Source organism: Eptesicus fuscus, chromosome 16 (genome assembly GCF_027574615.1).
Source record: "Eptesicus fuscus isolate TK198812 chromosome 16, DD_ASM_mEF_20220401, whole genome shotgun sequence".
In the NCBI taxonomy this organism is placed as follows: Eukaryota; Metazoa; Chordata; class Mammalia; order Chiroptera; family Vespertilionidae; genus Eptesicus; species Eptesicus fuscus.
This window is the reverse complement of record NC_072488.1, coordinates 4,839,168-4,862,780: the sequence shown is the minus strand read 5'-3', so window position 1 is coordinate 4,862,780 and position 23,613 is coordinate 4,839,168. Positions and strand designations below refer to the sequence as shown.

The 23,613-nt window shown below is 54.3% G+C and overlaps 1 protein-coding gene across 1 annotated transcript; it reads right to left on the bottom strand.

The window, feature by feature from the left end:
- Nucleotides 1-14,550: 14,550 nt before the first annotated feature.
- On the bottom strand, nt 14,551-19,066 carry MYCN (MYCN proto-oncogene, bHLH transcription factor). The gene is made up of 2 exons (XM_054728128.1): nt 18,259-19,066; nt 14,551-16,068 (listed from the first exon to the last, which is right to left on the bottom strand). Exons 1-2 carry the CDS (start codon nt 19,031-19,033, stop codon nt 15,464-15,466), a joined length of 1,380 nt encoding a protein of 459 aa, XP_054584103.1. The 5' UTR covers nt 19,034-19,066; the 3' UTR covers nt 14,551-15,463.
- Nucleotides 19,067-23,613: the final 4,547 nt, after the last annotated feature.

Genomic DNA, 23,613 nt, shown 5'->3' with positions numbered 1-23,613 from the left:
ACTTTTCAAAGCCTCCAATTCCTTCACTGTGTTTACTTAGGCACAGGTAATACTATAATCCAGGATGATGCTTTTGAAAGTAATTGTCTTGTAAATATTTGTCTGGTAAATCCTAATTGGTTACTGGGTTACTTGAAGGAAAAATCCTTTGGGTTGAGTCATGATGCTGTGACATTCTTCAGACCATTCACAATGTACCTTCAACACTTGTGTGAAGCCTCAAGGAGCGGGGGTATTCATGGGACCCAGGACGGCTAACGCAGGGACCTGCTGCCTCCAGGAGCTCAGAGTGGAGAGAGGAGAACAGGGGTAGATAGTTAGAGAAACACAAATGAGTTATTAAAAGGACACGGACAGGAGGAATAATCATTTGGATCATAGGAAGCAGTGTGAGTATGAAACCTGGAGTTAAACTTGGTCAAATGGAGATGAGAAAGAAGAAGGGGGAACATTGGGACCCCAAGGGACTGAGGTGCCGCAGGGCTGGTGAGTCCTGGGAATCGGGCAGGCAGAGAGGCTGAGGGCTTTATCCCAGACTCAGTGTGAACGAAGGAGGGAGAAATTGACAGGAAAGACCCAGGGACGCCTTTCAAGGTTAGTGAGAATGGAATGCTACCTTCCTGTCCTATGCTTGTCCCACAGAGTGGAGCAAGGTTGCAAAGAAAGTCATTGATTGGTCATTGGTCACTCTGGCCCTTCAGCTGAAGTGGGCTTTCTGGACATTTAATGAAATTTAAGGTTCAGGGCCCTCGATCTACTGACTCCTTCCAAGGCCATAGCAACGGGCTCACCTGGTTTTATGAAACTTGCATAAGGAAGCTATTTTAACCCTGCAGAGCCACTGCCACTGTTGGGTGGGGAGAGAAACCGAGGGGAAGTCAGAGTGAGAAAGAACGCGTTCTTGATGAATCGCCTGGGATCATGCCAGTCCAGTCATGAGGATTCACTCCCGGCTCTCCCCATTCCTGAAACTCGGAGCCATGGGGACCTCTAGCCTGTGGCTCCCACGCCAGTTACTGTGTTTCTGACCCCACTCTGGTTCTTTTCTAGTGTGAATATTCTAGGGTCCTGGTTCCGAACAGCCACTCCAGAAATGTCTTATATGCAGGACAAGTTCTCAGAGTCCTCAGAGCCATAAACTCATGTTAGAGTAGAAAGCAGGGAACTGAGGCCTAGAGCAGGTCTAACATCCCCAAGTTTCCATACAGCATGTGTAGACTGGGCACTTCCTCCTATCCAGGCCCTGGCTCAGGGGCTACAAGTCAGGAGAGGACCACCATGCGGCCCTGCCCTGCAGAAGTCCACGTTCTAGCCAGGCCAACAGTTGTGTGAGAAGGACAGGAGCTCTGACACAATGAGATGGGGCTTTAGAATCCAGATCTCCTGCCCCTTGACCCAGGACTGTGAAATGTTCATGATGAAAGAGGCATCCAGGTGCCACCTAGTTCCCTGCTAGCTTCCTAGTAAGTCAGATAGAGCAGATGGCCATGGACCCATCCCTGGACCTGCCACTGCTGGTCTTCAACGTTTCCCATCACGTTGGAGATTTTTTTTTTTTAATAAGCATTAAGTGGGACTTATTGTGTGTTAGGAACTGTCCCAGGAAATCTGTTGACTAATTTAATCCCTATAATAATACTAGAGGTGGGTGGCATTAGCCTCCCCTCACAGAGGGACATACAGAGACATGGAGAGATTAAGGACTTGCCGTGATCCTGTGATTCAGCCACTGGGTTACGAGCTGATTCTAATGCAGAGAAGCTTCTGGGCCATCCCCAGCCAGGCCAGAGTTCGGGGGAGCTAGAGGGCCAGGTTAGGTGAAAGGAAGGTGTGAAGAGGGGCAGATTCTTGAAGGAAACTCCAGCAACATGGGTGGCAGGTCCCTGGACATGAAGTTGAGAGTCTCACTGTGAATCTGGGCCTGACAGTCACAGGACGTCTCTGCACCTCCACTTCCTCACCTGAGAAATGGGGACAGAGTCCCAGCCTGCCCTCTACGAAGTGCCGAAGATAGGTGACATTCCATGTCAGAAATGTCTTTGCAAAGAGGAGGGAAGGAGCGGGGAGCAGGGGAGCAGTGTTCAAACAGGGAAAAAAATGAAAAAACAGAATTTTAGCCAAGAGACACTCCTCCCTTGGGTTCCCCCAGGGCATCTGATGGCTGCTTCAATTAAACACATTTCTGGGTAAGAAGGTTCATGTTTCAGATTCCGCGATGACAAATGTGAACAACTCTTGGAAAGGCCAAGCCAAACACAGACTCTCCTGGTTTCTTTGTGGGGAGATGCCAGAGCCGGGCGAGTCAGGGGCACACACTGTGGATTGTTGGGAGCCCCAGGCCTCTGGATGCCCTTGAGCTCCACTCCCAACCCAGGCACTATTCCCATGCCCCCCAAGTTCACTGGTAGTTACAGGGAGTCTTCTTCAACAGAATATGCTCGATTTCAAGGTACACAATGCGGGTCATGATTCCCAGCTCCGAAAAGAATCAAAAGAATTCATTAAAACAGTTAAAATGGCGCATCCAGCTTCTGTAGTGCTGGCTTTTCTCTCTCACCTGAGGACCCAGACACTGAAGGGCCAGGAAAGCACCACACACGTGCCCATTAGCCTGAGGACTGGGGCGGGTGGAATGGAGGCAGGCAGCCAGGGCAGTTGGAGAAGAGGGCAGATGCCAGAGGGAGGTACTCCCTGACCCAACCCGCTGATAGAAGTTCTGAGATCCTCTTGAGTCTATTGGCAGATGTGGTCTCCCACGGTATTCTTGGAATCTGTGACACTGTCTCTCCTGTTCTTGTCCCTGTCCCTCTCAGGTTATGGCCTTATTCTGTAGGATGTCCCTTCCTCCAGGAAGCCTCCCATGATCATCGGGTGGGAGATTTTATGAGAGCCCTCATTACCTTGTGTTCAATCCATTCCCAGCATCGATCACGCTGTATTATAACATCTAGTCCACACCTGTTGGTCTCTCCCCACTAGACTGCAAGTTCCCTGAAGACAAAGACCGTCCTGGGAACTCTGTTGCCCCAGGATTGAGCCCAGGGCCTGGCATAGAGCAGACGGCAAATAAAACTTGTCTGACCTGAGCCCCCCTGTATGGGGTTGATGTGTGACCCCTAAAAAGGTGTGTGCAAGTGTTAACCCCCAGTGTCCTGGAATGGGATTCTTTTGGAAATTGAGTCCTTGCCCAGGTGATGAGTTAAGAGAAGGTCAGGCTGGAGCAGAGTGGACCCCTAATCCAATATGACTGGGGTCCTCCAAGAAGGAGGAGATTGAGACAGAGACACAGAGGGATGCCCTGTGAGGGCACAGACAGAACGCCATGAGAAGGTGAAGGCGGTGACATGCAGACCAGCCAAGGAATCCTAAGGATTGCCAGCGTCCCCTGAAGCTGGGAGAGAAGCATGGAGCAGCCTTGGAGAGAGCAGGGCCGAGGGCCACCTGGATTTCAGACTTCAGCCGGAAGTGTGAGAAATACAGTTCTGTTATTTTAAGCCACTCTGTTGGGGGCACTTTGTTGTGGCAGCCCTAGGAAACTGTTACACTCCCGCCCCCACCTGCCTCCTCTCCTGCCCAGGTCCTTCCCCTGAAGCAGGCATTGTCTCTGAAAGCCCTCATTGCTGAACTCTTCTGCTCCTGGGGGCTCTCTCTCCTTCCACGGAGGGCTGGCTCGTGGGATTGGGAATTTATTTTAAGCTACAGTATTGCAAGTGGCCTTGAGGATGCGGTCAGAATCCAAATCCCATAAGAAGGCATTTTCAATAACCAAAGACCGAGAGAAATCCTCACTATTCAGCAGCAGGCAGAGTGACGGGCAGCCGAGGGCAGGCCTCCGTCCTCACCTCCCAGGGCATTTCCCAGTCCCCCAGGGAGGCTCGGCGCCAGGGAGCAGCAACCCCTGGTGCTGAGATGACAGGAAGCCGGGTGGCATAATCTGTCCTCCACCCCACAAAAGACAGGAAATCCAGAGCTGAAGGTTGAAAATCTGACCTCCGCTCACCCCTGCATTGTGTCGGGCCCAGAATGAAAGAACAGGCCGCACAAAGGCCTCTAAAGAAAGCGATTAGGGCCTGGCCCCTGGAAGGAGGGAGAGAGACACGGGCCCAACCCGAGCTGCCCGGCTCCAAAGGCTGGAAGGACTTGTCCCCTGTTTCTGAGAATGGCCTCCCCCTGTCACCCCGGGTCCCTGGGAAGGGGGGCACCCAGGGCTGCTCCAGGCTGACTTAGCAAACCAGGCTCCCGGGGCACCAAGAGCAGGCTCCCGCTCAGACTCCAGAGGAGTAGGGGTCCTTGGCTGGGCTTGACCTCAGTTTCTGCATTTGTAAAATGGGAATCACCTCTACCCTCTTCGGGCTGGTTGTGTGAGTCGACTGTCTGATATTCATAACATAGTCTTGCTTATCAAACTGCCCTTTCCAATTCCAGTCATTCTGCACCAGGATGGCCGATGCAATTGTTCAGGTCGCGTCCTCCTGAGGGGGAAGGGGGGCTGATGCCCAGCTGCATTCTGTCCTCACGCCATGCACACTGGGGCAGGCGGCGGGGGGGGGGGGGGGGAGCTGCATCTGCCTTGGAGGAGAGGAAACCTTTCTCTAACCCCCGCAAAGATGCCACGTAGCCCCTCGGCAGCACTGCAGGTGAGAAGCAATGAGGAACCCATCGCATTCCAACAAATGGTTGTTCTCAGATTCTAAGTGTCCACGGATATCCCAAGATTGCCTTGCTTTGGATACGATGAGAAAAGATAGTAGTCCACTCTCAAGCAGGTGGTTCCCAGGTTTTGTATGGACACGGCCCGAATACATTACATCATCAGTTTGGGGGCATAATGCTAACAAGGACACACCCAGTCACCAGGTTTGTGGGAAGATTGTTCCTTCTACCCAATGTCAGGGACGTAATGATCATCTTCTTCAGATTATTGGAACTAGAGAAGAGCTCAGACAGAACACAATCTAACATTCTCACTTAAGGGATTGACATAGAGAATGCCATTCAATGATTTATTCCCCACTCGCTGCTTGCCTACTATGTGCAACACCTGAGAAGACGTGGAACACACATTCTCCATCGAGAGCCCCTTACTCCTAGTAAGAGAGGGAAGACCCACATACAACTACTCATAGTATAAAATAAAAATTAATAACCTAACAAAGATACAAAACAGGCACATTCACATCAATTTATGTGTATATGGAAAAAATCTAGAAAGATATACACCAACACTTTAATAGTGGTTCTGTCTGAAAATTGGATTACTAAATGAGAGTCTTCTTTCTCTTTTATATTTTTCTTTATTGCAGGGGTCCTCAAACTTTTTAAACAGGGGGCCAGTTCACTGTCCCTCAGACCGTTGGAGGGCCGACTATAGTTTAAAAAAAACTATGAACAAATTCCTATGCACACTGCACATATCTTATTTTGAAGTAAAAAAACAAAACGGCAAAAACACCCGCATGTGGCCCGCAGGCCGTAGTTTGAGGACGCCTGCTTTATTGAGTAATTTTTTCATAGTGACTATGGGGGAGGTCAGAGGAGGGGAGTTATTTTCATTTTGAACACAAAGGAGTAGGGAGAGCGCTGGGTGAGGTTAGAGGAGAGGAGTGTGAAGGTCTGTGAAGAGGGTGCCCTTCACCTGGTCTCGGGCAGACAGGTGGGCTGCGGACCTGTCAGCCAGGGGACGTGTGTGGAGGGGAGAGAGACAGCTCAGGGTCAGTCTGGCTGGAGGTGAAGAAACTCTAGTGGTGGCCTCGCTGAGCCAAGGCCAGGCCTCCCAGGGCCCAGGTCTCCCCACCACGTCCAGGAGTGCTCAGAGGCCTCCTTGGGGAGCAGGCGTGATGCTGCTCGTTAATACAATCTAGAAGCACCAATGCATCTACATAGTTTGCTCGCAAAGTCACACAGGACCTAATCATGTCCCTCTCCTTCTGAGACACCTTGGCCCATCTCCCATGGCCTGGAGGCAGTCCTTTGGCCCAATCCATCCGTCTCACCTGCTGCTTCCAGATGCACTTGAGCCCTAAGCATGCCCTGCCCCTCCATGCTGCTCCATTCGGGCTGCCCGCTCCACCCACAAGGCTCCTCTGTCTTTCTGCACCAGGCCGATGCTACCATCCTTTAAGGCCACCTGGCACTTTGTCTCCGCAGGGGGAGGGCTCCCCATGCTCTTGTCCCACTTCCTGCACCCCCTCCTCTGGAAATTGTCTGGGTTCACATCTTACTTCCTGTTAAGGTCCCCGAAGGAGGAACGCATGAGGCCGAAAGTAAGGGATTATAAATTTATTAGGTCATCTGGAAAACCAGATGGGCTGAGCCCCGAAATGGTGCCAGCACCCAGGGATGGGGAGTCAGAGATTTTAAAGGACTTTAGACCAGGCATTGTCGGGGGAGGGGGGGGGGCAGGGGGAGGTGGCAGGGGAGGAATTCTCTGGGCCAGTGGTCCGAAGGGAAAGATAATGGTCTTAGCAAGTGGAATGTGGTCTAAGGAATGGGAATGTCGTTATGCAGTTGTTTAAAGGCCAGTTGCCAGGGGAGGGGTGTTGATTCAATTATTTAATCAGACCTTACACCTCCCTTCCCGTGTGGTCAGCCACCTGCAGTGTCGCTCTCTCCTCACGTGCCCTCCCTCCATCCACACGCACACGCGGGTTGAGCAGGAGAGCATGGAGTTTTGCATCTCCCCGCGAAGCCCACGAAAGGAGGGCGGGTGGTACATGGTTCCGGGGAGGTCGGAAGCCTGGCAGTCCATAAAAGCGGCCATTTTTAACCGACAGAAATCAAACCAAGATTGCATTTCTACTCCCGAACGCCTTCAGTGATCATGCAATGGGGTGTCCCTTCGTGGGTGGCGGGGAGCAGAGTGTGTGGGAGCTCCAAGTCTGTGCAGAGGGGACCCCGAACTGCAGGCATTCTCCACCGGGACAGCCTCAGGGGTGGACTCTCCCAGGGCCCTCCCCCACCCCTTGTATAATAAGGGTGCCATCTGCATATTGAAGAGTCCCCACAAAGCTCTCACTCCCAGGCCCTTTGTCCCTTTTCTTAATAATATGCACATCCATTAACATGACAGATCCTGTCCCCTTCAGGGGGCCTGGGACTGGGAGGATCTTCAGGCCCTCAAACCAGGTTTTGCAGAATATATAAACTGTTGCTCTTGGGAGTTAATTGTGCGTTTCCCCCAAAAGCTAAATATGTGTAAACACCTCTTTAAAAGTCCGCTTTTCAAAGGCCAGGACACACCTTCACATCCTGAGGAATGTCAGCCCCTACCCCCAACTGAAGTAGCCAAGATGGTTTCACAACCGCCAATAAAGGAAGACGCCCCAGCGGGTATCGAACCCCACTGGGCGCGTTCAGGGCAGAATCCTCGCAGGGTCCTCACCCCAAGAGCGGAGGTCCAAGACCATTTTGAGGGGCCTAAACTTGCAGCTTCTCTGATGAAAAGCCTGGCAGCCCACAGGCTCGCAGGAGGTTTGATTCTGTTCGGCCCAGGAGCAAGTACAGACTCCAAGAGCCTCGGGGCGGCCAGGCCCTGCCACCTGGGGCTGCTCCGTACTTGGAAAACTGCTCCTTGCAAAGCCCCAAAGAATGAAGGCAAGTCATGAAGTCAAGATTAGAAGATGGCCGAAACCGGTTTGGTTCAGTGGATAGAGCTTCGGCCTGTGGACTGAAAGGTCCCGGGTTCGATTCTGGTCAAGGGCATGTACCTTGGTTGCGGGCACATCCCCAGTGGGAGGTGTGCAGGAGGCGGCTGGTCGATGTTTCTCTCTCATCGATGTTTCTAACTCTCTATCCCTCTCCCTTCCTCTCTGTGAAAAATCAATACAATATATTTCAAAAAATAAATAAATAAAAAGATTAGAAGATGGAGTCCAGCATCACAGTCCTGCTTCTGAAGCGCTATTATCCTCATCATCGTGATTTAGAAGGAACTCCAGAGCCTCAGGGGACTGGGCAGGCCAGCGGACTCCTGGTGCCCAGCATCCGTGTGGGACCCGCCACCTTCACACTCATTGTCCCCCGTGGCCACTGGCATCCCCAAAGGAAGACCTCTCTCCTCATGGCGCAGCCTCAAGGTCACTTGGCTGTGTTTCCAGAGCTCGAATCCGTGTGCTGGACACCAAGACGGTGTTCTGTCCAGGCCCTCCTTGCAGGGCAGACGCTTCCACGCAGCTGGGCTGGTTGTGCCCTCGGAGGTGAGCACTGGGGAGTTCCAGCCTCCTGGGTAGGCAGCCTCGTCCAGCTGGTCAACCAGGTGAGAGGGACCCTCACCCTGGCTTGCCAAACTGTTTCCCGGACTTCCAGGTGGTTCTTTTGTGTGAGTGATATATATACTAGTATATATATTATTGATTCAGAGAGGCAGGGAGAGGGAGAGAGAGAAACATCAATGAGGAGAGGGAATTATTGACTGGCCGCCTCCTGCATGTCCCCTACTGGCGATTGAGCCGGAAACCCAGGCATGTGCCCCGACTGAGAATCAAACCATGGCCTCCTGATTCATAGGTCGCCGCTCAACCACTGAGCCACGCCGGCCGGGCAGGGCTTCCAGTTTTAACACTGGGACAGTCAGAGACAAACTGACCACCCTAGGCAAGAGGGAGAGAGAAACCACAGCCCTGCCAAGGATGTCCCCCTCAAGTGAAAACACTGCGGAGAAAGCGCTAGAATAGCAGCAAACACTATAATAAGCATTGGATGGCTGTTTCCACTCCAATTACCCAGCCCTCAGCATCCACACCACCCTGAAGCCAGGGCTTGATTGGCGCCGAGTGCTGTTTCTTTGCTCCAACATCTTCACGTCGTGGTTGGTCACAGTGGACCAGGGAAACCTCCTCCCATGGCCTCCCCGCCGGCAGAGCCCAGGGCCACACGACAGGGCCGCCTCCGCACACAGCCAGCCCAACAGGATGGAGGCTCCCACCAGAGCGACACATTGACATGCGCACATTGATCCCGCAGAGGAATTTCCCAGTGAGGGAACCCCCCAGGAGAAACAGCCTCCAGAAGCGTCAAACGAAATGTATTCACAGCCAGCCCGGGAGGTTACAGTTCAAGACATCCACGCACGCCTCCAACTGCACTCTTTCAATGAGATGCTGGGGGGAGAGGGTTTCGGGCAGAAAGAGGATTTTCCCTCAAGACACCATACAATGTTAGTTCAGCACGTTCAGAAGGACCAGCTCAGGACGGGAAAGACGTATTCCAAAGGCAATGGAAGCATTTACAATGGTAAAGTGGGCTCTCAGCCCTGCCCTCTTCGCCAGCGAAGACAATGCACCTCCCTGGAGCTCGGGCGGTTCCAGTCTCTAGTTCTGGGATAAACTGTCTGTTCTTCTTGGCTTCATGCCAAAGAAAAGTGGCTAAACCCACCCAAGCAAAACCCCAGGTGTTAGGTGTCTGTTATCATATTCGGTTTTCATTTGAGTAACCCCATTAAAAATCAGATTGATCATCGTTTCTCCAGGTCCAGGTGACACAAGCCCGGGTACCCAGTTCATCTGCACGGATTGAGAGCCTCTAACTGGCTTTGGACAATTGGTCGAGTCTTTCCACTGCTGATAATTAGGTGACAAACGTTACGGAGCATCTGTGATGAGCAGAGGCCTGTTCTGGGTGGCGTGGAGCCATCGGAGGGGTGCCTATTGTCTTGGAAGGCATTTCTACCTGGAAACCCACTGAGAGATGGATCCAGAAAGCAGGCAGAGACGTGGGAAGGACATGCCGGCCCAGACCTCCTAGACTTCCCAGTTTCCCAAGTGCCACCCGTCCCTCATTCCCTTTCTGTCATTTGATCCTTGTAAGAACCTGGGTGATGGTTACTGTTGTTTCAGGGATGGCGAGCGTGGGGTTCAAAGGGAAGTGACTTGTCCTCAGCCACAGAGTTGGTGAATGGAGACATGTGTCTGGGATTCCGAGTGGAGAGTGTGCACACACCCTGCAGACGGTGCAGCGGTCCAAGCCATCCCTAGGGATCAATGACTCTCCGCCCTCGGAACTGGAGATTACCAGCTCCAACCCAGTCCTCTCACAGACATGACAACTGAGCAGCACACGCTACCTTCCTGTGCCAAGGTTGAAAATAATGAACAACGAGCTTAGATCCGAGGGCTTCCGTCTGTAATCTAAGTATTTTTATTACCCAGGGCTGCCTCCCAGTCCACGTGGAACAAGATGTTGTTGGGGGGGGGAGGGGGATCTGCTTTTATGCCTTCCCTCAGACAAATGGCGGAGGATGGCATAAGACACAAAATTCAACCCATAACAGGCTGTGGATTTCTGAAGGAATGGACTAGTTTCTCCCCCCTCCCCCCCACCCACACATCCCCAAAAGCCTGCCGAAATTCTTGGGCCTGCTAGAGTGCAGAAGGAAGTCGATGTTGCATTGCCTCTTCGGAGTACATCCCACGAAATCGCGTGTTTTATCATTGGGGTACGCGCTGTGTATGTTCTCCAACTGTGCATTGTACCAACAGGCCCGTCTGCTTCGACCATAAAAAGGCTCTGTTACTTCTGGTCAAAGGTTTCGGGATGAATGTCCTGTAGCATGATCTGTCAATATCAGAAGAGATCAGGTAGCCCTGGTCAGTGGCCTATGAAGAGATTTCCTTTACAAGCAAGGAAAACTAATAAACCATTGTGGACGGCGTAGATGTTTGGGGGCACTCAAATTCCTAGGCTCCGTCTTCAATAGGCTTCAAAGCGCACATTCATTTGTTTCCAAGGAACCTGTTTTCAGGTTTTGTACGGCCCCTTGGAGGAACAAAAGTCTACAGCGTTTTTGCTAAGCTCAGGCTTGTGGATTTGTTCTACCGGGAAATGTTTTCTTGAAGATTCTTTGCTCTAGTAACATAGGGAAATAGAGAAGAAGGATCATGTCAATGAGAAACCAGGTTATTTAATAGATTCAATTGCACCCAGGTTCGAGGCGCTATCCCATGTGCCCTTTATAAGTTAGCTTCCGTCACCCCCTAAGACCCGGGACGTGGGTGGTGCCATCACTGGGCCAGTGGGGAAGCGGCACAGCCCAGAGCGTGTGGGTGTGGGAGTCAGTCAGACCAGGGACGCTCCATTCAGTTCCCACTCTTCGCTGCTCCACTCTGGGGCTTCCCCTCGAAAGAGAGAAAGAAGTTGGTGGGGAGCCTTTGCCAGTGATCAGAGGGAGATGGAGGAGGAAGAACACCCACCAGGGAAGCTGGAGGCCTGGCTCCAGGGGGGCGGGTGCTCTCCCTGCCTGCCCCACAGCCCCCTGTCTCACTGCATCTTCCTGACCATCTCACCCCAAACTGCACCCCATTTCCCTCCTGCTGTGGCTGCCAGAGTAACCTCCCTCCTGTTCTACCCACTTTCACCTCCTTACTGAATGCTCTGAGTCATTCACGTACTGTGTTTATTTTATTGTTGTCACTCTCTCCTAGACTATAAAGCCCATGAAAGCAGAGGTTTGGGGGAGTTTTGTCTCTCTTGTTCACTGATGTCTCCTAAGTGTCCGGAACAGTGGTTGACACATGGTAAGTGCTAAATAAATTTTCACTGTGAGAAGGAGATGGGGACCGAGGGGCAGGGAGTGGGGAGGAAGGGGAAGAGCAGGAAAAGAATCCTGGTGGGCACACAGGACGCTCTTCCTTCCCTGCCTGGTGTCCCACCTCTGAAATGGGAGGTTGAGCTGATGGCTTCCAAGCTGCTCCCATATCTAATCATGGCGGATTCTAAAGACAACCCAAATTGAGATTTTTCCAAGGATAACCACCATAGAGACTAATGAAAGTCAAAACCAAAGGACCCAACTCCCCAAATGAAATATGACGAACCGGTCAACACTCCTGAGAGATCGTGAGACTCACGTGTAAGAAAACTGAGTGGTCTCTACAGGGCTTCACAGAAGTGGGAGGCATTGTAACCACTGTCACCATAGGATAGGTGATCTGTGCTTCAGACAACAGTCGGCATCTTGTGAGCTCTGGTAGACCAGCAAACCGGCTTCCTCCAACAGAGCTCCAAACTGGGAGCCTGAAGGCACAGAGCCTAACACCCCGCACCAGTCCCTCCCATCTCCCCTCCTGTCCAGACTGTGGGCTTCCTGAAGACAGCCCCCTACCCCCCCGCCCCCCTTGTGCATTTTCTCTTCACTCCCAGCAGTCAGGACTGCCAGTTCACTGATGCCTTAGGGAACTGGGGATGGCAGGAGCCACACCTGTCATGGAAATCAGCCCCACCTGCTCCTCACCTGGCTCCTCCCTCCGCTGCTACTCAGCCACCAGCCATTCTGTGGCATCCGCCAAGGCCCTGCCATCGGTCAGTCACCAGGCTGGGACTGAATGAAGGTCAGAGGCGAATGAGCCACTGTGCCTGCCTTAGGGGAGCCCGTGGTCAAGACAGTGATTAGGCCACCTCTCCTCTCTCCAGAGGTGATGCAACATCACCAGCTAAGGGCCCACCTGGGGGTGCAAGGCAGACCTCCTGGGTGAGATGGCACTGGGTTTGCTACTCAAGGTTGGAAAGGATTTCAATAACCAGAAGCTGGATGACTCAGGAGGGGGTGTGGTGAAACAAGCCCGAGGGGGATAAAATGAAGTCATTCAGGGAGATGCCCTCTGGGCTCCCCCTAAGTCCTGGGATTTATTGATCTCCCTGCTGTAGAGCCTTTTCAAAGCTGCTCTTGGAATGCAAACATGGTTTCTCTCGTGATTGAAACCAGTGGTTCAACTCTCTGTGAGTCCAGCAATTACTTCATCTATAACTCAGAGCTAAACTGGGTGACCCTTTCCCTCAGCTGGGCCCAAAAAGGCAAGTGATATTTAGTTTTAACACTTAAATACATATTCATAAAAAAATAAATAAGTAAATACATATTCATGATCCACCTAATGCAAAAAAACTTCTCAGTGAAATGTAATAAACATTTTAAAAGGTTGTTAAACTGAAAATCAAAAACAAGAGATAGAGAAGGCTTCCAGATGCTGGCCAATCCCGGCTCCTAAAAAACAAACAAACAAACAAACAAACCAAGAGATCACAAACATTTAGAAAGATGAAATGGGCACCAGATATGGAATTTGGCTCTGAGCTTCCCAGTGGCCAGAGCAAAAATGGTGCATGGTAGGAATTAGTTTAGGGCCTCGTTATTTTCCTCCTCCACGGCTAGGCTCCCAGCTCATCTGAATGAAAACACCCAGGTAGGCCCCTATGGGCACCAGAGAGAAGCTGGGCTCCAATAATCCCAGGTGCTCAGTTACTTTGAGGTCACTGACCTTTCGTTTGGTTCAGGATTACACAAACAAGGTGATTTGGGTCTCGCAGTAAAATGCAAATGGCCAGGAAGCCTTTTGAATGACAATTTAAGATGGACTTTCAAAGCAGGTTCGTTATTTTTCTGGTGTGGGGATGGCCTGGCCCTCGGCAATGTCCATGGCAGCACCAACCTCAGAGCTCGGAGCTGTGTGGCTGTGAACGGAGTAGAGGTTCTAACCTCCCACTGGCCTCTATCAGATGGCCAAAGCAGACAGGCTCAGGTTGCCCCCACCCAAGCTGTGACCAGACAAGAAAGCACATTCTCATCCCTGTTTTCTTCTTAGTCAAGCAAAAGGCCCTTTTCAATTCAAAGCTAAAAATCTTAGAAAAATAACCCGGTACCTTTCACCTGAAGGAGAAATAGGTTTGTACAGGCTTTTGGGTCTAAGTAGAATACCTCCCAAGCCGCCCCAGAAGCGGTGTCACCTCCCATCAGGGAAAATGAAACTCCTTCCCCGCCCAGGTGCCTGCCCCCACCCTTTGGCCCTGGGCTGTCCTCCAGAGCCTGCAGAGGGGGGTCCTGCTTCCACGGGGCAGCCCCAATGCCAGCCTGTGTGACAGGAGCTGCAAATGGACAGGGCACACTACACCCGCTGACTCTCCTGAAGGGACATGTCACTGGATCTGGGCCACACGCCTGCCACTTCTGGAGTTACTTCTAGGAGTCGGATTGAGAGCTCCTTGAGGAGAGGACACGTCATGCATATTCTGCTACAGTGCCCGGCCAGCCTAGAACCTTCCAAGTTCTACTGAACTTCAGTAGAACTTGGGTAGAACTTGGAAGGATGCTTTCTTGGAGACAAACTACACTTGACACCGAAATGTAAAGCCACCTGCCAAGGGGACAAATATGACCAACACCAATACAGCCAATTACACTACCTTGTCTTGACTACTTCTTAAAGGATCCACGTCTATAAATAAGTAGGTCAATAAGTAAATAAATAAATGGCCCCTGGCTGACATCCTAGTTTAATTCCATGAAATATCCAACAATGAAAATGCTTTTTTAAGAGTGCCATTGCTACAAGGCAGTCACTAGTAATCTCTCTCTTCTGTGGAACCTGGAAGAGAGGTCTTAAAACCTTTCTAAGCGCAGTTCCCTCCACCCCCAAGTGGGGACAACAGCCCCTCCCGCCCCAACCAGGATTCCCTCAGTAAGTTATGTGCTGTGAAGGTCACTGCTTAAGGGATGGTCTAACTCGCGTGCCATCAAGGGGGGAGAAAAAGTAAAAGCTGCATCATTTAATTGCTATTTATTTTCATAAACATGAGGTATTTCAAAGTGCTATAAGATGCAGCACTAAATATATACATTTTGAAAGAAATTAAACACAGAACTTTGCATTTACCCAGTTCTATGCACCAAACAACAAATACATTAACAGGAAGAAACAGGCTAGGAAAAAGGCATATATATATAGTAAATTTCTTTACAAAAGTTTCTTAGTTCAAAAAGTGATAAAGTAATATCTACTCAAAACTTTCACAACTCATTTTCATACGAAAATATAAGTATCAAATTTAGTTATGTATCAGCATCATACTAAAGTATACAGGCAGTGTAAGAATTAGTACAGTACATAACAGAGATTAACAATATATTTGTATACAAAACATGCTCCTCAAACATTGAGGTATTACAGTACTTAGGTATGAACTTCCAGTCTAATACTGGCCACAAAAGCCACCTCTCATTACCCGGGACGCATACAAAAGGCGGGTGTGTCAGTGGTATTTACAGAAGTGTTCTCCGGGGGGGTCTCAACTGGCAACCCCCTCCCGTGGCATCTGCTGGAACGTAAGCACCATTTTAAAAGGAATGACTTTCTGATGTTTGGAAACTTGGAACAAGGTGACTTCCACAGCCCCAGAGGCTCCCCACTGTCACGCACTCCCACGGCTGTCTTGGAGGTGACTCGGAGGAAACGTCAAGGGCCACACAGCATCCCATCACCCAGGCCCTCTCGCAGGAGGTCCTGGCAGAACCGCCCCCCCACACACATGTCCTGCTGCTCCCCACCCAGATCCAAACTCGACGGGGGGGGCAAGGAGGGAACCGATTTGAAAGTAAACCAACATTCTTAATGTCAACAATGTAAAAAAAAAAAAAAAAAAAACACAAAAATCAAAATGTGCAAAGTGGCAGTGACTGTCCCGTTTGGAGAACCGTTTAGCAAGTCCGAGCGTGTTCGATCTTCTTCAGCAGCTGCTGCTGCCGGGCCTGCAGCTTCTCCTTCTCCAGCAGCAGCTGGTGCTCCTCGGCCTGCAGGGCGTGCACGTACTCGGTGGCCTTTTTCAAAATGACCACCTTGGCGGCCTTCTCGTTCTTCACCAGCTCTGGCACGTGGTCCCTGAGCGTGAGGAAGCTGGAGCGCAGGTCGTTGCGGCGCTGGCGCTCCAAGATGTTGTGGTTGCGGCGGCGCTCGCTGTCCTCCGAGTCGGAGTTGCGGGGGCTCAGGCTCTTGGCCTTCGGGGGGATGACGCTCTTGAGGGGCCGCGGGGACGCCTCGCTCTTGATCTTCTTCTGGGGCGGCGCCTCCTCGATCTCCACGTAGGGCGAGGGCGCCGCGTAGTTGTGCTGCTGGTGGATGGGGACGCAGCGTTTGAGGATCAGGTCCCCCGGGTGGGCTCTCCCCGGGCCCAGGGCCGCGCTCTTGGGGCGCACGGTGATGGTGAAGGTGGTGACGGCCTTGCTGTTGGCGGAGGACCGCCGCTTCTCCACCGTCACCACGTCGATCTCCTCCTCCTCGTCTTCCTCCTCGTCGTCTTCATCATCTTCAAGAACAAGATGGGAGTTACTCTCAGAGTGAGACACAAGAACATTTCCATCCCTCCCCCTGTACCTCCTCTTCCAGGCCCTGGGGCCTTCTGCTATTATTCCGGCTCCATCAACATAGATGGGAAGAGAAATGTACATTAGGTCTTTTCAATTAAACATTATCTGTAAATACTTTCTCCTTCCCCCAATATTCCTAGCAGTTTCAGCTTCCAGACTCGAGCAGGTAGGTGGCAGATCTAGAAAGAACCTGGATTTGGGGGTGAGGCAGAATCCTGGCTCCGCCACACACTAGTTGTGTGATCCTGGGCAAGTCACTAAACCTTTGGAAGCCTTAGTTTCCTATTAAATGGGACCAATACCACAAGGTTTTTGAGATGGGCCTGTAAGATGTAGAGACCTGGCCTGATAAACAGATGCTCAGTAAATGGCAGCTTTTCACACCATCGCCGGGCTACCCCCCTAAACTTATTTATATTTCCATCCCGACACTTAAGAATTGAGACTCCTCATTTAGCAATTCTACTACACTCGGTTGCGTTGGATTGTAGGCCCTTAAACAAACGTACAGAACAATCTAATGAAGCTTTTTTTTCATCTAGCAAACATCCCGTCCTCGCTAGCGAGTCCTAACCCACAGGCGCTCCAAACCCAAACACGGGAGCCCCCTTCTCCGCGGCCAGTAAGAACTGCAGCAACAAAAGCGTGTAACATCATGCGCGCGTCCTTCCCCTCCCTCCCCCCCATTTACTACGTGCCCGGATAGAAAATTATTGTTTAAAAATGCAAGCATGAAAAATCAAAACACTTCTTCTGCTTGATCTGAAGGGGACCGGAAAGCTGAACAATTGTAGGATTTGTTCTAAAGCCGAAATGTGAGGCTGTTGCAGCCCGTGGGTCCCTTTAAGCCAATGTTTTGGTTTTCTGCCAAGAAGACAGCTGTTGGAAGGAAGTGCTTCCTCACCGAGAGCTGTCAAGGCACAGACATTAAAGGGACAGACCAGCTTCAAACTGGAGGCTTATCACCAAGTTTCCTTCCAGGAGCCTCAGAGGCATCCATTCTCGGCCCGGGAGGAAATTTAGGCCTTTAATCCGCCTTGCATTCTGAAAACACTGGGCTTCAAGATTCCAGGAACACAAGCTCCCAGCCCCCCAAACCAGGGCTGTTTTGAGTATTTGGGGGAAAGAGTTCTTTATTTACCTCCGCGGCCCCAGGCAGTCTTCTTTTTAACCCTACCCTCCAAGACCCAGGCACACAATGGGACTTATCAATGACTGCTTCCAGGGCGTGTGCATTCCCTGGAGGGCCAGCCCAGTGCCCGCCCTCACCTTGAAGGACACCGGGTTACCAAGCCCGACTCGGATCAGAACCTAGTCCTGGAAATTCTGGCTGGAACACAACACTGGACCCCGTCTCACTGCGCGCGGTAAAGAGGCGGCCCCTTGGGAATGTACACAACCTCTGCCGGACTTGCGGCCAGCTGCTGGATGGAGGCAGGGGTGGGGTGGCCCCTTCACCCCCCAGCCATTCAGAGCCTCGGCCTGCCTGGAATACCGCCGCCTGCCGGCCACCTACCAGGAGCAAGCAGCCCACCACCCACCACGGGAGGGGGAAAGAGAGCCCCCACATGTTTAAAAAATAAAATTTGCTGCAAGCCATCTGCGCAACCTCCCTCTAACTTTCTGTGCCTAAACAGGATTTTGCACAATGCCTGTGTCTTCTCGGGGTGTCTCCCCCACCTCTGACCTGGGTCAAATCCCTCTCCCCCCCCCCAGGGCTAACAGATTTCTGCCCCAAGTAATGCAGCCAGCGGCACCCTTACTTCCTACCCACTTTTTACTAGTTTTATGCCTAGCTTTATGTTGCAGAGAGGGGGGCAACTAGACCGGATGAGGGCCAGTGATGGGAGTCGGGTCCCCAGAGGGCAGAAGGAACTTTCAATGAAGGTGACACACTTTGGATAACAACCCTCTTAGCAACTCTCACTCAACCGCTCCTCCTAATCCTGGGGGTCAGTTTGACAAAAACACACACACACACACACACACACACACACACAAAACCCTCAGCCTTCATCACACCTTCCAAAACGCTCCCCATCAAAGCCTCCACCCAGCAACAGTGACAAAGGGCGCGCACCCCCGCACCAGCACCCCGGGGAGGCAGCCCACCCTTGCGTGGTCTTTACCTGAGTCGCTCAGAGTGTCCTCGCCGGAGGTGCTGAGAGCCTTGTGGTCCCCGCCGCTGGCGGGGCGGCCGCCGGGGCGCGCGAGAGAGGCCACCGAGGCGCCGGCTGGGGCCGCGGCGCCCGCCCCCGGAGCGGCCGCGGGGCCCGCCGCCGGAGCACCGGCCTGGGGGGCGGGCGCGGGCTCGCGCTTGTTCACCGGGAAGGGGAAGACCACGGCGGGATCCACGCACTCGGCGGCCGGGTGGGCGAGCTCGGAGGGCAGGCCGGCCCCGGCGCGGCCCGTCCCCGCGGCGTGCCCGCGGCCGGCGGGGTTGGCGGCGCCCGCCCCCGGGCCCGGGGCGGCGGACCCCGCCGACGGCCGGCCGTGCTGCAGCTTCTCGCTCACGGCGCGCTCCAGCTTCTCCCGGGCCGAGAAGCCGCTCCACATGCAGTCCTGGAGGATGACCGGGTGGGGGGTGAGGCCGCCCAGGCCCCCCAGGCCGAACGCGTCCTCCTCGGCCGGGTTGCCCCACAGGTCGGCCTCGGGCAGCAGCATCTCGGTGGCCCAGTTCGGGGGCTCCGGGCTGTGCTCCGGGAAGGCGCGGCTGGGCGACAGCGGGGGCGTGGGCAGCAGCTCGAACTTCTTCCAGATGTCCTCCCCGGGGGGGGTCGAGTCCGGGCCGCCGAAGTAGAAGTCATCCTCGTCCGGGTAGAAGCAGGGCTGCAGCGAGTCGAACTCGAGGTCCGGGTTCTTGCAGATCATGCCCGGCATGGTGGACGCGGTGCAGCTCGGCATCGATCGGCTCGCCTCCCGGCCGGCGAAGAGGAGCTTCTTCCCTCTCCTCTCTTTTCAGTTCGGGGGGCGCTTCCTTCCCGTGGGGCGCGCGGAGGGCGGGGGGCCGCACCAAGCCTCCGACACTGCAACCGACAGACACACCGAGAGAGGTTGGCAAGCGGAGCCGAAGGGAGGGGGTCGGGCAGTGGGCGCCCCCTCGAACGCCGTCCCTCCGTCTCCCCTCCAAGCCCCCCACTCCGCCCTGCGCTCCCGAAGGTGAAGGAAGTCCTGCCCCGGTCCGCTCCCTCCCTCCTTTTGTGTACAAGCGGTCTACGGCGGGGGGGGGGGGGGAGGGGGCATGCAGATGCGGGGGGTCGGGGGGGGGGCAATGGCTCTGCAACTTTGGAAACTGCCATTTCATTCACACAAGGCGCTGCGGGGGTTGCGGGGGGGGGGGGGGGGGACGCTGCTCCCGGCTGCAGGATCCTAGCTCACCAGCTCAGCTCGCCCGCCCGCCCGCCCGCAAGCCCGGTGGCACCCATGTCGGGCCAGCTGCTCCAAGGCAGCCCGGGCTGCGACCCAGCCAGGCACGGGATCTGGAGTCTCCCAATCCCCCCCTCCCCCCCTCCGCTGTGAGACTGCAACCTGGGGGAGTGTGAGCGAGAGAGGGGGATTTACGAAACTTTGCAAATGGAAAAATCCTTTTCTCTGCACCGACAGCAGCAGAACGCACCCAAACCCACCCACCCACCCCCCTCCCCCGACTCGAGCAGACGCCCCACAACATCCACCCGCGGAAGCGAGAGTCCTACCACTAGCTTATTTCGAGCCTCTCTAGCCCCACCCCCGGTCTTCCTAATCCCCCACAAGGGCGAGGGAACAGCCTGAACCCCGGTTCCCGGGAATGGTTGAGGGGCCAGCGCGGGGAGGGTCGCGGGAGAGCAGCGTCTCCTCCGAGCCCGAGCTGCCCTGACCCAGATTACGAACCGCGGCCGCCTCGCCCAGCCTCACCCCCTTCTCCTTCCTCTGGAGGCACCCTTTGGGGAAGAACCCCAGCTTCGGGGTGGGCGCAGACCGGCTCCCGTCAGCTCCTACAGACAAATGTTTCTACCGGAGGGTGCATTTCTAACGATGAAGCCATGAAGGCGAGAGCACGAAAAGGATTAGGGCGGGTCTCTTCCAGCTGGGGTGCCTTGCGGGGTGGGACTGGATTTTTTCCGAGAAAAGCCCGAGGAGGTTTTGTTTCGGAAGCTGCAACCCGTCCCCCGGGTAGATCGGGGCGCCCCGAGCGCGAGCCGCGAGGCGGTCCAAAAGGCTTGCCTTCCCGCCGCGCTCCGCAGCTCCCGGGGCGCCGGGCGGTTTGCAACCCCCGCTTCCTTACCTCCCGCGGATGGCCGGGGATCTAGAGGCGGTTCTGCGCGGGGGTCCCCGGGTGGCCTGGGGCGGGGGGTCCTCGGGTGGCTTCAGTCTGTGCGCGCTTGCGCCCGGCCAGCGCTAGCTCGGCTCCAGCCCGGTTCCCAGGAGCCCCCCGCATCCACCCGGCGCGTCCAGACAGATGACTGTCACTGGCTGCGCTTTGAAGCTCGGGGGATATTATTAACTGAAAAATCTGACACACCCGGAGGGCGGAGAGAGAAGGGGGCTGCGGCACAGACGGGGGGGAGGGGGACGGGCCGAGGAAAGGGGCTTTACCCCGCCCTCTTGATTTCCATAAAAATCAGGGGAGGCGCCAAGCCTTTCGCGCCAAAAGCCACTTGCTTTTCTTCTTGGCGGAGGGGCGGCTGCAACGCTGGGGAAGCCGGGGTGCGCTCCCCCCGCCCTCCCCGGCCGCCGGGCCCGCACCCGCTGCCCTCTGCCCACCAGCTGCGCGCCGAGCGGTGCCATGCAGCACCCACCCTGCCCGCCTGCGATGGCTTGGCATTAAAAAAAAAAATTAAAATAAATGCCCAGACGGCTGCGGGGGAGTCGCCCCCGCCCTGCCTGCGCCGGTGTGCGGTCCCGCCAGGCCGGGCGGAGGGGCTGCCCCTTTGTGATCTCCCAGGGGGGGGGGCTGCACCCGGGGTGCGAAACGGGAGGAAGAGGGCGCGCCCGCTTCGGAACGGGGCCGCCGGAGGTCTCAAGTTTTACATGGGAAGGCGTGGGGCGCCCCCCCTCGTTCGAAAATAAATAAATAACTGCGGGCGTCGAGGGTGGCGCTGCGGCGGTTTCTTCGGCCGAAGGCGACACCTCGCGGAGGCCGGGCAGAAAAGCGGGGCTGCCCGGCCCGGTCTCGGGGGCTGCAGTGGGGCCACCCGGCGAGCTCCGCCCGCGCCCCCGCGGCGCTGGCCACCGGCCCTCCCCACGGACCCCCACGCTAGCCTTTCACATCCCGCGAGGTGTCGAATCACGGGGAGCCGAGTCGGGTCAAAAATCTTGTCTCCAAATTGTCGGCGGCAAAAAAAAAAAAGAAAAGAAAAGCCGCGGTCCCTGCTCAGCCTCCCCGTGCCTCAGTTTCCTCCGCTGCGAAATGGTCTTAGCAGTGTGTGCGCACCCATGGGGCTGCTTCGAGAAATAAGAGTTAGGAAAGTGCTTAGGACAGTGCCCGGCGCGCAAGTGTGAGTGTCCGCTACTGTTGTTGTGATCAGATCACCCGAGAATCTTCCGCGGAAATGAACGCCGCCCTCCGGCGGCAATCGCCTTCTCCCCCCACCCCCAACCCCGCCCCCACCCCCGCCCCCACCAGCGCAGCCTCACCTCACCCCTCTCCAGCTCGCTCACAGGTGTGTTTGGGGGGGGGGGGAGCAAGGAGGGATCAAACATGATCGCCTCTGCCCCCAACTCCCCAGGAACAACTCAGGTCTCCTGCACAGCCCCCCCCCCCCCCCCCCCCCAACCGAGTATACAGGGAGGTGGGGTTTTGCTTTGAAAAACAATCCCCCGACGGTTTGGGGCGGGGGCGCCCGGCCCCTGGGTCCGGCTGGGAAAGTTTCTTTATAGTTTTAGCCCTTTTTCCAAACTGGAAATTCACTCGTCCCGGCGTTCAGCTCAGCGTTGGAACTAGATGCAGACGAGGGTGCGGAGGGTCGGGCCGCCGGGAGAAGCTCTGGGATTAGCATTTGTGACGGCCGCCCTGGGGGCCTCCGTAATTCTGGGCCCAGGGGGAGCTTGCCAGGGTTCTAGGAAGTGGCCCATGAATGAGGATGCGCTGCCCTTCCGCGCACCTTTCTTATTGTTATGGCTCCCCTCACATATGTAAAACACTTCGCTTTGGGCTTTTCCCCCCGAACCCCCTAATCTAAACCAAGCCTTCCTGCTGTCTTCTCTCCAAACATCCTTTGCCCCCATCGGTAAGGATATATTCCTGGGAGTGTTTGTTTAAAGCCGGCTTCCCGCCCGGGTCCCCGAGGCAACCGGCTGCCTCCCACCCTAGACTCGTGAGCCCCTGGGCGCAGGGCCTGCTCTGGCCTGGGTGGCCTTGGAGAAACAACCTGTGCTCAGCAAGTACTCAACCCTGTTGTTCAAGGCAGAGGTCCCTGAATGAGTCCTTCCAGGGCAGCCAGCTCTTCCAAGATGGCTTTTTTATTGATTGGTTGGTTGATATTAGAGTGAAGGTGGGAAGAAAGGAACGTCGGTGTGTTGTGCCACTTATTGATCCATGCATTTGGTTGCTCCTTGTCAGTGCCCTGACCAGGGATCGAACCCTGAAACGTTGGTGTCTCGGGACGACGCTCTAACCAACTGAGCTACCTGGCCAGCGCCCAAGATGGTTTCTGTTCATCGGCAAAGGAGAAATGAAGGTCATTCAGAGCCTTCTGCATCCCCTCAGCAACTGCCCCAGAAAAGGCACTCAGAATTGCCTGCCCTGCCTTTTTTTTTTTTTTTTTTTTTTACCAAAATGGCAGGACTGCTAAAACAGGCAAGGATGGCCCCCCCTTGCTTGGTTTAAAAGTCCCACCTTCGCCCTGGCCGGTGTGGCTCATTTGGTTGGGCACTGCGGTTCACAGAAAGGTTGCCGGTTCCATTCTCGGTCAGGGCACCCAAAACAAAAAGCCCCCACCCTGGTCCTTTCTCACCAGACCTGTGCCCCTTTGTCAAGGGACAAACAGGAGCAGAAAAAGAAGGGACGGGAAGACCAGAGCCCTGCCTACTCCGTATGCCTCCAAGCAAACCGTGTATCCTTCCTGGACCTCAAGCTCTAATTTCCATCTTTTAACGCCAGCCAGTAATTACTGACAAGTCTGAATTTGAAGGTTAACAGAATGATAAAATTCAACAAGTATTTATTGGTACTTTCATTTGCAAATGGAAAGATAAAAGACTCCCGGAGAAACCCTGTCACTGCAGGTTCCAAATCAGCCTGTAGAGAAACATGCACAGATTCTGCTTTAAAAATGTTGAAACACCTCAGACTATGTGGGTGCACACTAAATAAATCTTGAGATGGCTTCAGAGACAGGGTTTGGTTCAGCATGCATCTACCGTCCCGATTCAGAACAGAGATAAGACACAGCCTCAAAGCGCTCATCTGGGGGGGGGGGCGGGGGGAGGGAACACACACCTAAGATGGACCAACAGATAGGATACAGTTGTGAACCAAAAAAGGGGTTCTATGGAGAGGGACC